We start from the raw sequence: 18,155 nt of genomic DNA on the forward strand, positions 1-18,155 counted from the left end.
AAAAGTGACTAAATCCTTAAAAATGACAAATCTGTATGGTCTAAACATTAATTGGGCTGAGAACAAGGTGTCCTGTATTTCTCGTGTTTTAAGGGAAAAGTCACCAGCAAAAGCACGTAACAAACCTAGTTCTAAAGACACGTTTTTGAACTCTTCAGGCAGATTTACTTCAAAAAATTACTTTCTAAAGGACTTCCTAACATTAACTCTTAGTAACATTTACATTTTATTTTTGGAGAAGAGAAGGCTGCGTGGAGACCTCATAGCAGCCTTCCAGTATCTGAAGGGGGGCTATAGGGATGCGGGGGAGGGACTCTTCATTAGGGACTGTAGTGACAGGACAAGGGGTAATGGGTTAAAACTTACAGAGGGGAAGTTTAGACTGGATATAAGGAGGAAGTTCTTTCCTGTTAGGGTGGTGAGACACTGGAATGGGTTGCCCAGGGAGGTTGTGAGTGCTCCATCCCTGGCAGTGTTCAGGGCCAGCTTGGACGAAGCCTTGGGTAAGATGGTTTAGTGTGAGGTGTCCCTGCCCATGGCAGGGGGGTTGGAACTAGATTATCTTGAGGTCCTTTCCAACCCTAACTATTCTATGATTCTATGATTCTATAAACCACATATTCAAACCCGGCCTTCAACACCCAAATGATGTCTTTTAAGGAAAGGTTTACCCAGTACTAGGCTTCTTACTACTACTGTTCTTTTAGCTCCTTAGATACATGTATTTGAAACTTAATGGTCGGGGTACCTGCAATATGAATACCTGCTTTGAGCATCTCCTTGAGTTTAATATAGAGATAACTGCTATCTCAGCTTTAAACTTTGCCTTGTTTATGAGAAAGTGGATTTGTGAATAGCAAAAGTACATCCTTCAGGTGAGCTGCACATTGGGGGCAAATGTCCAAAGTTCGGATTCTGGACCAAATGCTTTTAGAGGGCTGGTTATATCCATTTCATACTTTTTCTGAAGGAAAAATCAGTAGCAATGTGAATTCTCCCCTCAGAAGGAATCAGGCAGCTTGTAGTCAATTGCAGTTAGGACTGTGGTGATCAGGAACAGAACTGCAGAAATCGGCAGATCTACTTGCGAGTTCTTGAAGGCTTCTCAAAATCATTTATGGCCTCATCTTTGGTTTCCTCGGGTCAGTTAATGGCAGCTGCTGTCTGGAGAAGGAGGAATTCAGTTCTTAGTCCCAGAACTGAACAAAGAGGACATCTCAGGGCCTATGTTTGTCTCCCTGTGGTTCAGCTGTCACTGAATCAGATAGGCATCGTAACTCTTCAATGACAGTTGAAACCCATTTTTCCACATTGAATACCTTTTTGTTAGTGGCTGATAGAGCTTTTTCAGTCTTAATGAAATCAGTGCTGTCCACTGTCAATCCTTCAGAATCTTCTCTAAAAAGACACATTGAGCACAAAATTTCTGCTGGCATCATCCACCTCACTACCTTATCCCCATTCACAGGATGTCTTTATGGGTTCTCCAAACTTGTCGAAAACTGATGCACTTTCTCAGGGGTTATTATTCTAATATTAGGTGGGTCCCAGTTCCTGGCAGGAACTGTCTTTTTTGGTCCACCTTATGCCTGGGAGTTAGTGACAATGATAATTTGTGAAAAATACAAGCTTGTTACCTGAAGCCAATAATCTGTGGAAAAAGGCCTTCCCTCTCCTGTAGGCTTTGCTGGGGAGAAGGAACAACTGGTCTTCAGATAAGAACCAGGTATCAGGCCCTGGTGACTAAATACTACTTCTTTGAGCATGACAGAAGCTGAGAGCTAGACTCAGCAGTGGTGATGATTCACCTGCAGTGTTGTATATAGATTTGGATGCTGCAACTCAAGAAAGATAAGAAATGGATAGATAAAGTCCAGAGGAGAGAGATGAGTGCTAAGTGTTTCAGAAAACATAACTTTCTGAAAGAGTGGAAGAATTGGAATTGTTCCATGTAAGAAAAGCAGGCTGGGACAGCCTTAGTCTTCAAATATGTCTTGCTGCAAGGAGAAAAGAACAAGTGATAGATTAAGACAGGAGGCCAAAATAGGAGAAGAACTAAAAAGCCATTCAGATTTGATTTTTCAACAGAAAGTATTGAAGCACTGGAATAGCTTGCTGGGTAGATCATAGGGATATTTGAAAGAAGATGTTAGGAACAAGTTAGACAAAGGTCTGTCAGAAATCACAGAGGTATGGTTGATCCTGCCATTGTGAATAGGCTTGAGTTAGATGTCTGCTTGAGATCCCTTTATTGCCCTGTTTTTTATTAATAGGTGTTTCTCATGATGAGGACCAAAATCTTTCCATTCAAAGACAGACAAGTACCTCATTCTTAGTGAATCTGCTTTGGAGAAGAAAGGCCTCATGGCATTGATCATAAAATTAAATGTTAGACTTTTTCCCTGTGTGAGGTAACTCAAAAATAGATTTGAAAGGTACTTCTAGTGTTTTAGATGCCAGCAAGCTGGAACCCCTTTCACAGTGAACTGGAGTCCTGAGGGCTTTCAGATGCAGTAGAACAGTCAATGCCCTAAATAAGCTGGCCTTACTCTTTCAGGTAGTTTAGGTTCTCTGTAAATGTTCACAGTCTGCTTTTCTACTCTGACAAACTCCCCATGAGAAATAAAGTTTTATTTTAGTCTTGTCTTGTACTGTATTCTAAGTATAACTACTTGAAGAGTAAGACCAGTATTTTCATTTTCAGTATCTGGAGTCCTTCAAAATACTCTTGTCTGGACTCCCACACCCTTTCTTTCTAGCAAAGGTCATAACTAGAATATTTTGTAATAGCTTGAATGGCCCAGCTGTTATGCCCATCCAGCAGAATCAATCAATCATATTTTATGTAATGTTACTCTGAAGATATTCCCGCTTACATTTATCTTTGGTGAGAATAAAATAGAGCAAACTCTAATTCCATTGAACGTTTTTGTTACTACCCTAAGTACTTTTATCTTTTAGCCAAAAGATGCTGTGGAATTACTTAAAATGCAATGCTTTGTAATTCTTTCCAAAATAACCAAATATATTCTTGTTTTATTTTTATTCCTTCAGGAACTGCATCTGTGGCTGTTGCGGGTCTTCTTGCAGCTCTGCGTATCACCAAGAACAGGTTATCGGATCACACAGTGCTGTTTCAGGGAGCTGGAGAGGTAGGTATGAAAAAAGAAACTTAAGCAAGTTATGTGTATTCAGTTAACAAGATAAAATGTGTAGAAACATCACTAACGTCTGATGAAAGTTGGCTCTTAATTTAAATGTAAACTTACAGAAAAATCTGATCAACTGGTCAAGCCTTGTATTTTTCATGAGGCATTTTACAGAAATCTCTTTTTAACACTTCAGGGTTTAGCTCTTCAGTTGTAAATTACTGAACTGCTGTCATTATAAATAAGCAAACTTTTTTGAAAGGTGAGGAAATATATCAGGCCACCATGGAGATGTGAAATAAAATGCATTTACCAAGTCAGTGTTATTTAGGATGAAGCAGTGTACCTTTGAATGTTCCTGTCATTAAATACAGCTTTTCGGCATTCTGCATGTTAAGATTGTCCATTCCTGAAGATTTTTATGCACATAATTTTTTTATACTAATTTTTAAGTATAAATTGCTAAGCCACTGACATGTAAGTGAATGTTGTACTTATGTGCAGTGTGGGTAACTGTCATTTCTTGTATGAAGTCTACAACCCCATGAAGGCTTCTGAAAGAGATTATTCATGGTCACCAAACCCCCTTATAGGTACAATATACTAATCCATCTTTGTGGAGTACAGATATCTTTAATCTGATTCAATAATCTGGTGCTACTAAGATGAGGTGTGTAATCTTCAGAATGACTTGCATCCACGTCTGACATATTAACACCTTTGTACATCAAGACTGTCTATCTCTTTGAAGTTCTGCCCTCTGATTTTGCTCCATGTTCAACAGGTGGATGTATCCATGGTCTAATGTTTATTTTTTTTCAGTAGTATTGTCCGTGTGCCTCTTGTGGTAATTACAGATATCATCCCTGTTGTGGGAGCTCATTCCTAACAAAGCTACTTATTTCTGAACTAAAAAAGGCGAATTTTGCTTGATTCTCACTGAAGCTGAAAAATAAAGAACAAGAAACAGAATCAATTCCATAAAGATGTATATGAGTAATCAGAAACACTGAGTGGTCTGTTGGCTCGTTTTGTTGCCTACTTTTCAATCTGTACCTGTGTGACATTTGATCTGCTGGATGAAATATTATAAAATCCAGTAAGAATGATACATGTTTCAGCAAAGTATTGATAAGCTATTTTTTTCTTGCCCCTTTTTTCACTGGGACCACAGCCAAGTCTAAAGTTACCAAACACATGAATAGTAGGTAAAAGGAGACTTTTTAAAAAGGAGACATTTAAAAAAAAAAAGATAAAAGCAAAAAGTCTTTTAGGACTGCATTTTGCTTTCTGGCATGCAGCATTTGGTGTCCTTTGGTTTAAATTGCCAAAACTGTGGTGTAAGTTAAAAAAAAAACCCTAAAACAAACGAGTGAAAAAAAATTTCAAAGAAGCAACACTAATTAATGTATTCTGAGATGATTATGTGGAGTAAATATTAGTTCTAGTATCTTTCATTAGAGTTTAAACATTTATTACACTCTCCGCACTGTAAATGCCACCTATACCATGATTTATCTGTATGATTGAAGATTTAACTATACTATTTAGCTACATTATGGTTTCTAATTACCGAATGGTAGCAACAGTTGATTAGTGTTTATGAAAAAATAACAATGTAGTTTTATTGTTAGATAAAATTACAAAACTTACCCAAAGAGTGCGTAGAGGAAACAAGTGAGCATGGCGTTTCTTTCATTTCCGCTGTTGTATGCTACTTTTCTTCTCTGTCCTTCAGGCTGCACTGGGGATAGCAAACCTCATTGTTATGGCCATGGAAAAAGAAGGGGTATCTAAAGATGCAGCTATCAAAAGGATATGGATGGTTGACTCAAAGGGATTAATAGTCAAGGTAATACAAATTTCTTATTCCTTTAAATATCTTGATAGTTATTTACAGTCTGTAGATAAAGGCAAGACCATATTATTTGTGAAAGCAATGACAACAATCTATCTTGACACAGCAAGCTGTTTTTCTTTTCTGAAGTGTATTAAATGAATGACAGACTCCCATGTTGCTCTGAGAGGAGTGGGGGGACATGATTATGCTTGGAGTTCCTGCTCTATTTCTATTAGGGATGAGCATATAATGAAGAGAATTTTTTCAGCAGTTCATTAAAATACGTGTAAGGAAAGAAATGCTCAATTTGTGGGTTTAATATTTCCCATGTTAATGCAACTCTTGTTAGTGCAGTCTCGCACGAAGATGTACAGATACATTATTAGGATTGCAAGCATGTCATCCTTATGTAAGGAATGAGATATATTGCATCAAATAGCTTCTATGCACAGTGATCTAGCTCATGTCGCAGATGTTGTGGTCTGTACTGCTATCAACACTGGTCAGAATTTGAAGCTGCTGAGAGACTTCATCTGTCACCCTTACCTCATTCCTTCCATGTGCCAAAATAAAGAAACATATGAATTCCATGTGCCAGAATAAAGAAACTGGTATGTTTTAAAAGGTGGTTATATATTTAATGGTTTGTGAGCTACTTAAAAGAAATGGATCAGAGGCTGGTTGGCTTTGCTTTTCCACTGTGCCTGTTGCTTAGTAGTGTTTATAGTCATCTTTGTTGGTACTGCACACTTGTGCGGTGTTCTTTAGCTGTCTAATATCTAAGATCTTTCGTGGTTCATGTTCCTTTGCTGCTGGAGCATGCGTTCTTCAGTCAGTATCTCTGTTGGCTTATCGAACAGCATCATGGCACCTTTCACTCATACTGTTAAAGCAAAAATGGTAGGATCACAGACATTGAGACAGGAGAGTATTAATTAAGGTCATCTTGAACATCCCTTGCCAGAAAGCACAAAAGTAGCCTGATCAGGTACAGAAGAATGCTGGTATTTCCTACTATATATGGCACTTTTGTCTTGGTGTGTGTTTGTTTTAATGAGTGTTTTTAATCCTTTAGGTTTTCATCTAACAATCCTAAAGTGCTTTTGCATTCAAACACAGATGACTGAGGGCGCAAAACCTAGAGGTTGCCTAAGAAGAATGTTGTGTCACACATTTCCTTCACCATAGAGACTGGGATTATCAACTAATATTGCTGAACTAAAATCACTCCTGGTGGTGTTAAGGAAACAAACTGACAGGGGGAGAAGTATAGAAACTTCACAACCCTAAAGTGGTAAAACAGGCCTTGGCTGCATGTCTGCCCAGCCAAGGTGGTTAACCAGCCCTTCGCTCCTGCTCGTTTCGTCTTCCCGCTTCTTTTACACCTCTCACTGCTAATTTGCTAGTCAGCTGAGAAGCTGGGTTGTTGCTCTTGGTACGCAGCAACTCAGTCTTTTCACACTTTCTAAATTTTTAGTGACTTGGTGACTATATACTTTCCTCACCATCTTCTAGCTTTAGTGCTCTCAAGTAGTGCCAAAACCAATCAGCATCACACACAGCCTCAAAGTTCCTTTCCTCTGCTTATTCTTCTTGGTGGGGATTTAATTTGGGGTTTGTCCAAAAATCAGTCCACTGAATTTCATGTTCTGCCTGGAATCTATTTGTGAACTGTTTGTGATAGCCAGACATAACAGCTCTCTGAGACAGATTAGGGATGAATTTGTGGCCAGATGTTGATACATCAGCAGGAGCTGACGGTGCACATTTCAGGTCACTGCTGGTGTTCCTGGAAGACTTTGGAGTGCAAGTCTCCCCTTCTGGCTCAGGTCCTATGAGAACTGGTGGGTGCTTATGGCTGTACTGTGTTTGTGTGCAGAGCCTGCTGGACTTAGGAGCTGGGTATACTTCACTGCAAGTCCTGAGCTGCGTATAAGGAAACCCATCCTTGGTCTAGGGCTCTGCAAATCCTCTCTTGGATTTCTTCTGCAGCTAAATGTGCCTCCTAAAAAATAAAAAAAAAAAATTAAAAAATGCCATCCCCCAAAAGAACAAAAATACAACTTAAACCTCTTGAAGCTTGTGATTTGACTGCTGGGAAGTCATGTATCCAGAAAGTAAATAATTAAGCTATTCCTGGTTCCTTTTGCTGGCCTGAGGGATAATGCTGTACTTAGGTCTGCGAGGGATAATGCTGTACTTAGGTCTGTGAGGGAGAATGCTATACTTAGGTCTGCGAGGGAGAATGCTGTACTTAGGTCTGCTTAGGAAATTATTTTGGCTTTGGCTGGTTGCAGAAAAGTGCTGCAAGACTTGAAGGACTTTCCAAATGCTCAGAAATGAAGTAAGAGAAATAAAATGAGGAAGATTTGTGAGAAAAATATACAATGGGAAGGACTCTGTTTTTTGGAAACCTTTTCATTGTTGCAACAGTAAGATTTGACAAGCAACAGCTAACCCACTTTTGCATAAGCTAAACTGACTTTTGTTTCTTACTACAAAGGGGGTGTATAAGTGGAAACCCATTCAATTAGAGTCCCTTAAAGTTTTCCTCACCAAAATGTGTTTGATCAAAAGAGTTTTACTTGAAGAAGGGAGACCTTTTCAGTCCTAGAAATACACTTATCTGTTGCTTTAGCAGTATGAGAAATAGCAGAATCTCTTAACACTCAGCAATTTCTTTGTCCAACTAAACATATTTTTACATAATTTTTATACCATGCTGTCCTTTGATCATAAATTTCACAGTGCACGATCACAGATTTAAACATTGTTTCTCTTTTCATCTCTTTTCTGTAGTATTTCAACCAGTGCAAACCAAAGAAATATAAACTTGGAACTTTTGTTGTCCTGACCACAAACATTTCCCACCTTTTTCTTCTTCTCCCACCAAGAGCTGCCACGAAGTCACTTATCAGGCTTTTGTGGCTGGTTTTTCCTTTATGGCTTTTTAATTTCAGTTGAAGTGCAGCTGTGTTTTCATTTTCCTGTTAATATTTCTCTTCTCCTGCTCCCTGAACCATCTTTTTTCATTAAACCAAGTTTGATGACCAACTTTTATGCTATGTTGTGGTGAAATAGTTGGTCATGAAGGTTATGTTTGTTATACTGCCTATAGTTGTGTTCTCCATTCTAGAGACTTTATAATGTTGGGAGTTTTGTTTTGATTTATTCAGTATGCTTTCACCTTTTCAAACTTATTCTTTCTCCAAGTGTGGATAAAGAAAGTTTCCAGATCAAAATATCCTTGGAATTTTGTTGTTTGAACTATAAGGCTTTTTGAAACAGATATTACTCCCCTTGAAATGCCTGTCTTATGTATTCCAGTGCATTCAGATGGATATTTTAATGTTTACTCAAACAACACTTTTATTTTAAAGTTGCTTTTTCAGTCTTGCATACTTGGATATTATTATGCATAAGCAGTTGGGACTCCTGTTTAAGTCTGAACTTCTGAATACTGCCACATTGTCACATTCTGTCTGATGGATATATATTTACTTATATGAACACACTGATGGGTAATAGCTCCCTCATTCCTTTTTTTCCCCATAGTCTCAGTTCCCTTTTCTGTTAATCACACAATATGCATAAATATGTGGTGTGTGCTGAACACATTTTGTGTCTTTAAAGCTGTCATAGTGTCATAGAATCATAGAATAGTTAGGATTGGAAAGGAACTTAAGATCATCTAGTTCCAACCCCCCTGCCAAGGGCAGGGACACCTCACACTAAACCATGTCACCCAAGGCTCTGTGCAGCCTAGCCTTGAACACCACGAGGGATGCAGCATTCACAGCTTCCTTGGGCAACCCATTCCAGTGCCTCACCACCTTCACAGTAAAGAATTTCTTACTTATATCCAATCTAAACTTCCCCTGTTTATCCCCTGTTTAAGTCTGAACCCGTTACCCCTTGTCCTGTCACTACAGTCCCTGATGAAGAGTCCCTCCCCAGCATCCCTATAGGCCCCCTTCAGATACTGGAAGGCTGCTATGAGGTCCCCACGCAGCCTTCTCTTCTCCAGGCTGAACAGCCCCAACTTTCTCAGCCCATCTTCATACAGGAGATGCTCCAGTCCCCTGATCATCCTCGTGGCCCTCCTCTGGACTGGACTTGTTCCAGCAGTTCCATGGCCTTTTTATGTTGAGGACACCAGAACTGCACACAATACTCCAAGTGAGGTCTTACAAGAGCAGAGTAGAGGGGCAGGATCACCTCCTTCAACCTGCTGGTCACGCTCCTTTTGATGCAGCCCAGGATACAGCTGGCTCTCTGGGCTGCGAGTGCACACTGCCAGCTCATGTTCATTTTCTCATCATGTTGAGTTTCTCATTCATGCTTGGCTATATTAGTGGCCAGATCTTTACCCATGAGCTTCAAAGACAGTAAATTATTTTGTGTCAAGTAGTTGAGAAGAGGCAGAAAATGATAACCAGTATATGGATATTCATGAGGTTCACCATTGCTTGAGGATTTCAGTTATGTGCTGCAAATGCTTCTTTTTTCTTCTTTTTTTGTTTGTTTTTTTTTTTTTTAAGGCAATACAAAGCAGGGAGATAGGCAATATGGTTCTTGGAACTGACCAGGAATATGGTGAAAATAATAAAGCATTTTTAATACTTAAGGGGACTCTAGAAACCCTCTGCCCTCTGTCAACGATGGATGCTTCTCTGCCAAAAGTGGACAGGCTGATTGGAATGTTCCTGAGCTGCAGAACATGCCTCTCTTGCAGTGATGTTTATCTGTCATTTGCAAGACAGCATTAGATTTTTGTGCGTCACAATCTCTAGTGCACAAATGAAGCCCCCTCGCGTAGACATGAATGCCATCCTTAATTTTAAAGAGTGTGTCAACATGGAGTAATGTAGCTTTTGACAGTTTTGTGCTCTGTGCTTTCTAGATCAGCACAGTAATACTTGTATCTAATCATGTATTTTGTATTTTAGATGTCCATTAGATGTGTGATAGATATGTGATTATATGTCCCCTGTAAGACTGCGGTTCATCTGAGTGAATCCCAAACTGAATGGCAAGCACAAGAACAGCAGTTGAGGTCTGATAGTTGAAGGTCACAGAATATTGATTTTTCTAAGAGAATCCCCCAAAATTACCAGTTTCTGTGGTCCTAATTTATTAGAATAGAGATACCCAGTAATCCTTTAGATATTCCTCTAAAATGTTTACATTTTCCCTTCTCCTTCCCCCATTTGAATATCCCTGGCAGTCTTGTACAGAGAAGTCCCTCACAACCAAATAGCTGGTGGTGGATACTACTCTTATTAGAGTTTATTTTTTCATTAAAAATATACATACGTAGTTCAGTATCTACTTAAGAGAAGGATGGAAGAGAAATTGGGAAATTTGGGACTGATACCAGAATTTCAGTGCCAAATAGGTGTGGTCGCTCCCATTACAGTCAACACAGCTCATACAATGTGTGGAAGAGCCTTTAGAGCTCACAGTCGCGAATCTTAATACTGAACTGAATCCCCTGCAGACTATCTGATTGTTACTGAATTTTCTTATATTTTAGCAATAATCACTTTCTTCAAGAGTTTGGATTTCATTCTAGATACTAATTTGAGAATGATTTTAATGTTAAGTTTGATACTGCTTAATATTCTCTCTGCCTCTTCTGCTAACTTTTAATCATTTCCAACTTGCCTTTTACCAGCAGTCAGTTATTCTGACTCTTTACTTTTGTCCTTCATCAATTCATTATGGCTGACTGCAACTAGCTAGGACTTTTTGAGCCAAAAAAATTAAAAATGATTTGGGCCTTGGGTATCTCCAAGGCACCGCAATTGCTTAAAGCAGTTTCTGCCATATGTAACTCATGTTCTATCCCAACGAAGCAATCCTTGTTTGCTTTGTCAGTTATTCTGATGTCTGGGGAATTAATCTGTGCAGTTTCATCTTGCATTTATCTTGTTCTGTGTGAAGTATAGGTTTTGTAGAAAGGAAAGACATTAATTTGTCTTTGAATACTCATTGCATTACTCATACTTGGTCAGAAATGAAAACAAGCGAGGACAAGGCAAAAGGATGATTGGTGGGGTGTGCTCAAGGAATACCCACTTTATTTTCTCTAAACAAGACTCCACCAAAAATTCAGGTGTTAAATTTGCTAGCATGTAACTATTTCCTCTTTGACAACGTGTACTTTAGATGTACTGATGAGATGGTAACTTAATTCAGATGGTTGATGATTTCTTTAGCTTACGCTCTGTTTAATCATTGAAATGAATTACTGTTTTACTCCATTATGTTTCTGTTGTTCTGTGGCTTCCTGACTTGCCCAGCTTCTCAGATCTTGTTTTCTCCAAGTAATTGTCATTATAAATTTGGTCTTGCCCGTTAACTATGTGTACTTATTTACACAGGAAGGGTATTTTATAAATCATACAGGACTTAAACACCTCTAATCTTCTAACCATGTCTTTTAAAGTCAACACCAGCATCGCATTTCTTACCTAAATCGTATCTTTTGCTGCTACCATTATGACATTATCACCTCAAAATGTTGCATTTTTTTCACACAGTTCGCAACAAACTGTTTATTAAATCTGTGTCCAAGTTGCCTGTCCCTTCCCTTTCATGTTTCTGGGTGACTCCCCAGGGAGGTCTCTCAGCATTCAGCACTGTCTATGGTCCCTGCCTAGATGGTTCATCAACAACCTTTAGACCATGGGCTTACTTGTGATGAAAGAAATAAGAAGCCCTGTAGAGATCATCTCCCAACAGGGAGATGTTTCACCACCTTCTCCCATGACTATTAACCACATCCTTTTTTCCCCTTCTTCCTTGATGCTTTTAACAACTGCTTCTTTGTTTGTTTTGCTCTTAACTCTGCAGTAGGGAGAAAAAAATCACATGAAAAATACAAGTAAAACTAAAACACTTGCAATTGGAAATTCTCTGCTTATTAATGGACTGCTTTAGTCTACAGTTCTCATGGCTTTTATGGTTCTCATGTCTTCAATATTTAAGGACCTCAAATGAATTTATTAATTTATCTGTGTGCTGATCTCTGTCCTCTTGTTTAAATAAGCCACAGTTGACACAGTCAAATGGAGGCAAGTGTTTATATAAATAGACTTGTGCCTCCCTGGTTGTGAGACGGGACAAGTGCCAGCACCGCCTCTAATGTGGGACAGTGCAGTCGTCAGGGTGCTCTGGCTTATTCTCAGCTGCCTCCCAGCTGATGGAGAGAGCAAACCTTGAAGAGCTTCCAACCCTGCCTCTCTCGCCTTCCTGACATAAATCTGCTCTGCTCTTCAGCCTTAGTTCATGGGGCAGCCCTGGCAGGACCAGCTCAAACAGGCCATGGCATTAGACTTCACATTGGAGGTATTTGTAAGACTTGCCTTCTGTTTTGTAATATCCCACTGTGCAGTCTGGTCTCCTGTTTTTACAGCTGTTTTCTATAAATTTTCTCAGGGTTTTATTGATGGGTGGCTTTTGTTTGTTATCTGAGCCTCAACTTGGTTCTATAATATGATGATGATATGAGTTATTTTCTGTGGAAACTGTGATGCACATTTGCTTGAAGCCTGATCCCAGTATCTCCTTTGCCGCTTCTGCTGTTGATCAGCCACTAAAACTAAAAGCTGAAGAACCCACCCTGAAGCTATGAGCTACTTTCAGTTCAAATCCAGAATACAAGAAGTTTTTGATAAAACTATTAACTACTGAGGCCTGCTACTAACTTTTTCTTCTTGAATGAAAGACCCTGGTGTCCAAGTGACTATGGTTTACTATTTGTAATAATAATAATACATAATACCGATAACTCATCCTATAGGGAGTATAGACATTTTAGGATTGCCAAGGTCTTTCTTACATAATGTCACCATCAGAGAATGAATGCTACTATTGTTTCTTTATCTCCATACTTCATCTGCTAACTTAACACAGTCCACATTGTAGCTCATTTGCTAATAAAAAATTTAGCTCACATTACTTTCCATTGGAGACACCACGGTGGCTTCTAATATAGAAACGTATCCGTTTTCAGGTTGTTCTCTTTTGTTCAAACCCAAAGTATCCCATAAGTTTCTTGGTAAAAACTGAAACTGTGATAGAAGGAATCCTTTTGCCCTCTGAAGTAATTTCTCACATCTTCACTCAGTCTTTGGACTTACGGTTTATTATTCTGTGTTTTTAATATTCTTCACCTTCAGCATCCTAGTGAAGTTGTATTGAATAGTTTATTCAGGCACGCTGAATACACACTGAAGATGCTGTAGTTGTCTTCCTGGTTACCTAGTATGTAGTTTGTTGGGATTTTTTCTTTTTCGAGCAAACTTATTGTAATGCAATGTTTCGAGCAAACTTAATGTAATGTGCAGAAAAAGTGCTTGTTATACATAGTAGAAAGCATAACAACTTAAGACAGCTGCTGTCTGGCCTAGAAGAGTCTTTATTCTGCTATTTGAACAACAGTGAATTGCATCGTTTGGTAGGATCCCCTGGGAAAATTCCTCCCCTGCATGGCAAGCACTGAAGTCCTTCAGTGAAATGGTGAGGCTGTATTGAGGCTTGGTGTACTGAAAGGGGCACGTCTTCAGAGTGCTGTCTTTTCTGAGCCCTTTTCATTGAGTGAATGATTTTTTTAATAATGATAAAAGAGCAAGACAGTGGACTTAGATGACAAATACAAATACAACTGAAGATTATGTTTCTACTTAAAAGAGCTTCAGAGACAGAAAGACACAGAACCCCAGAGCTTTTACAAATTTTGTCTTAGTATGGAGTACTTTGTCTTTTTCCTCTGGGAAGAAGGGAAGTACCAGTGAGCTGTGAGCTGTGTTGGTGTCTTAGGATTATAGACACAAGCAGAGCAGAGCAGTTTCTGATTTATGCTGCCTTGTGTTGATCCTCTACAGCTCATTCCTAGCAGCAGCAGCCACAGTACAAAAGCTACCTAAGCCGGGGCTAGAAATGGAAATGTCAGAAGATGGGTTCTGTAGAGGATCTTTTAGTCAGATCAGTTCTGCACTGACAGATCCATCTGCTTTGCATCTCTCCAGCATCAGGAGAGAGACAAGACAGAAAACACACAAATCCAGAGCTGAGACTTCTGCATTTCCGCTCCATCCTCTTCTCTCTGCTGACTGACAAAAACTCTGTGATTTCTTATTCTGGCTATAAGCATGCAGAGGCGGATGTCTGGAAGCTTGTAGTAAATGGACTGGCAACCCCTTAGTTTGAGGCTAAGCATGCACAAAACTCAGTTCTTTCTTTACTGCAAGTCATTGCTTGCCCTGTTGGCAGGGCACAGAGGAAAGATAGCCAGGCTCTTGCTGCTGCCTCTCTACTTTGTGGAGAGCAGAACTTAAGAACTTGCCAATCTGGAGAAAAAAATAAAACACAACACTATTAAAGCACAGTTTTCTAAATCATTGGCATTTTGTAACCAAATCAGCTGGCTGGTCTTGAAATCTTGGACACGTTTTTGAGGGAAGTGTTATGTCGCTCTTCTAGGATCACTGAATTTATTTCAAAATGCATTTCTGACCATCTACTTAAAAATATATGTTAAAAAAACCCCAAACCCTAACTGTGAAATTTCTTTTATAAGCATTTTCCAAGCAAAAATCTCTATTTCCATAGCTGTTAGTATTTTTGCTAAGCCACAGAATTTCATATTTCAATCTTAGTTAATATACTAGAAAAATATTTGCTTGGAGACATGATTCATTCTGACTAATGGGATCGAGCTAATTCAGAGCAAAGCTAAATAAAGAAATAAAGTTGTTTGGGGTTTGGATTGGGGATTTTTTGTTTGTTACAGGTAGTAGGATGTCTTGTGTGAAATTAAGATACAGCAGAAGTGAATCTCACCTAAACTGACCCCATCTGGCTAGTGCTAGTCTCACCAGCCAGTGGCCCAGAAAGGGTTGCAGTGGATCACATCCATCTTACTGTTTGAGCGCTCCTTTGTAGCTAAATAAATGAGAGAGGATCATCAATGTCAGTGAGAAATGGGGCTTTGAATCCTTGGTGTTACATCAATAAGTGTTTTAACAGCTCTGCCATTATCTTAATATAAAAATGTTGAAGTACCCCCTCAAAAGCCAATCAGGTGTAAAGCTGTATAAAGAAGTAACTGTTTCAAGCAGGATTGTGGTCATTTGTTCTGGCTGAAAATGAAAATGAGATTTTTCTCCACTGAGAGGTCAGCCTGGCCTCCTAGCTGTTATGCACTGGGGAAAAAAATTAGAGGTCATCTTTCCTGAGAGATCTGCAGATCCTGGAGGCACTCAAGGGCTACCAGCCTGCCACAGCCTGAAGAGTGAGCTGGTCAGCCCTCTTGGAGGTGATTTCTTTTTTCCATTGGTAGCCCAAGGCAGTCTCCTGGAGGCTGAGTTTTAAGGCCAGATCAAAAACTAGCTTTCTCAATAGCAGCCTGATAAGCTATTAAGGAACCAACTGAAGCAGCAGTGTGGAATCGGATGGTGGCCCACAGCACACATTCCCAGCTCCCCGGGAAACCTGCCTCCAGGTTGGGCTCCATTGAGCATTTTGATTTCAACCAACCAGCCGATTAGAATGAAAAGTGGGTTTTATTGTAGTCATTCCTAGCAACAAGCTTTTGGCCTGGAAGTCATAAATGCATTTTTTTTTTTTTCCTTTGGTGAGTAAAAAGAGGACTTTGTGGTTTTCCCTTGAAAATATTAAGGAAAAGTCCTGCTTTAAAATGAGACGGAGCTAAACCTTGTGTATAGACTTGTGGGGACATCTGCTGGAATGCTAGGAAACGGCAGACTTCAAAATGTGTCTTTATGGTGGAAAAGATTCGAGCCTGAATATGCCAAAAATTGGTAATATTGCGGCATTCTCTCGAGGCTCAGAAATTCACATTTTACCCACGTAGAAAACCAAGTTCCTGTATTGCAGTATTTCCGTGCTAATTGCTCTAGGAGAACGCTTAAGACCTGCATAAGCCCGTCTGGACATAACCCTCTTAAATCTAAAAACTCTGTAATTTGGTCATATAAAAAATCTGTAGAAGAGGAGAAATCTCTGGAAATTCCTTGTAATCATGGGTGAGCCGGGATAAGTAGGTATCCTGTGAGGCAGACCAGCTCAGTCAGCCCCAACCACATAACAGCCTTCCGTAGCTTCCTGTGGTACCCTTGGGATAGAAATGCTTTTTTGCAGCTGGAAATGAAAAATGTCCTTCCCTTCTGTCTACCAGCTCTTGCAGTGGCTGTCCAAAGGACCAGTAGAAGAGCCATTTTTGTTAAAATGAAGCAAAAGTGCTATTGGGAAACTAATCCCACCCTGAATTCAATAGTATGCACAGCCCTAAATTGAGCTAAAATTGTCAAATTCATAGACTTTGGTGGAATCATAGAATAAATTCTGTTCCAATACGTGAGTATAGTCTTAATTAACTTGCTAAGTTTAAGGAAACTTTCATCTTATCGGTCGAAGAAGATGCGGCTGGGGAGATGATATGTATCTGTTCTGGCTATTTGGTCGAGATTACATTTAGTGTTGCATCTTTCATGTGCACTTCCCTATATATCTGTATAATCTGCTTCTTGCTGTCTGACTGTGTAGGATGTTTGCAGGGCTGGCACTGTCTGAAGAATGCCTTTGCAGTAATGTTTTCTTCAGGCATGATAATAAAACGAGGGGTGGAGGTGTATGCATTTTAAACTCTTCAGGTGAAGTTTTCAGGTCCCTGTGTACAGAGAGAGGTCCATGTAGTTAGATAACTGATACAATTTTCACAGATTGTGGCCCCTTCTCGCCTTGTGCTCCACGTTACTTACACCGTTTGCCACCTAGTCAATGTCAATGATATTCTATAGCCCTTTTTCCAGCATCTATCATATTCCACTTGGAAACCTTGTTGGGCATCGATGGGTGGAAATTGCCAGTGTAGATCAGGATGAAAGTTTTTTCACAGCTGTGTCAATTTTGTTAATGCAAAAACGGTGAACCAGACATCTGGATAGAATTTCTTTTCATTCCATACCTAAGACTGAATAACTTAAATATGAAAAATGTGGAGCACAATATAGGCTCACCTATAGTCTATAGACTCCCCTCACATAGTCTCTATGCTTTCAGACAAGAGAAAAGCTGAGAAAAAATAGGAGAAACTTTTTGTTTTGCTGAGTAACAAATCCCCCTGCCCTGGTGCGTACATATTGTTTGCTATATAAATATATTTATCCTTTATCATTAGTAACTTTAAGCATTTGACCAAATGTTTTCACATAAACCAGCATGAAGAATGTTTGAAAGAAGAAATTAATTATGCTTTCATTTCACTGCTAATACAGTGGTGTTCTACAGCTGTTACTCATTCCAAGTAAAAATACTGAATTTAATTTACCTACTGGTTAGAGAAATCCATTAGTTCTAAATTATCCTGAAGGTGTTAGCTGTACACAGTGTAACTTCGTCCAATATGGTACTTAGTGACAGAAGCAAAAGTAGAAATGAAAATAGGGCATGTTAAACCAGATACTTTGTGAACTGTTTATCCCAAGTTATTAGGTTCCATTAAACTTATAATAAGTATCTTCTTTTTCCCTTGCTCAGGGCCGTGCCTTGCTGACATCTGAGAAACAGCATTTCGCCCATGAACATGCTGAAATGAAAAATCTAGAAGATATTGTTAGAGATATAAAACCATCCGTGCTAATAGGTAATTCCTTTTACTTTAAAGCAATGACCTTCTTCTTTGTTGGAAAAAAATGGAGATGTGGCTTTGTCTGAAGACAAGATCAAGTTCCTCTGAACAGACTTTACCTTTGTGTGTTTTTAGAAAACACTAGGTGCATAATGGACTCTATTAAGCAACTGAACAAATAGTAACTATCCAAGCATGTAACACTGCTTTCACTCTGAGCCATCCATTTTACAGGGAGAATAATCCAAGTTGCTTTAAACATCTGATGGAGACCCTTATCACGTTCCTAAATTACTTCTGTGTATAGTGTAATACAAATAACCTCAAACTTAGACTGAGAAAACTGAGCTAAGCACAGATGAAGCTGTGCAAATATGAGCATGCTGTATCCGAATCATTTCCCCTCATATTTAGGTCCTTAGCCACCAGTCCTTTATGCAGACCAAACCACAGATTTTACAAAGACTTTTTCTTCAGTAAAAGCTGCAGGACTGTGATCTCAGTAAAG

The 18,155-nt window shown here is 39.2% G+C and overlaps 1 protein-coding gene across 1 annotated transcript in view; it reads left to right on the forward strand.

Annotated features, from left to right (window-relative positions):
* ME1 (malic enzyme 1) overlaps nucleotides 1–18,155 on the forward strand; it is a 167,117-nt gene that overhangs the window by 135,972 nt on the left and 12,990 nt on the right. The window contains exons 8-10 of the mRNA XM_065681358.1: nucleotides 3,055–3,152; nucleotides 4,888–5,001; nucleotides 17,557–17,662. Coding sequence (XP_065537430.1) covers nucleotides 3,055–3,152; nucleotides 4,888–5,001; nucleotides 17,557–17,662 — 318 coding nt within the window. The remainder of the gene's footprint in view (nucleotides 1–3,054; nucleotides 3,153–4,887; nucleotides 5,002–17,556; nucleotides 17,663–18,155) is intronic.

The sequence above is a fragment of the Lathamus discolor genome, chromosome 5, assembly GCF_037157495.1.
Source record: "Lathamus discolor isolate bLatDis1 chromosome 5, bLatDis1.hap1, whole genome shotgun sequence".
Lineage (NCBI taxonomy): Eukaryota > Metazoa > Chordata > Aves > Psittaciformes > Psittacidae > Lathamus > Lathamus discolor.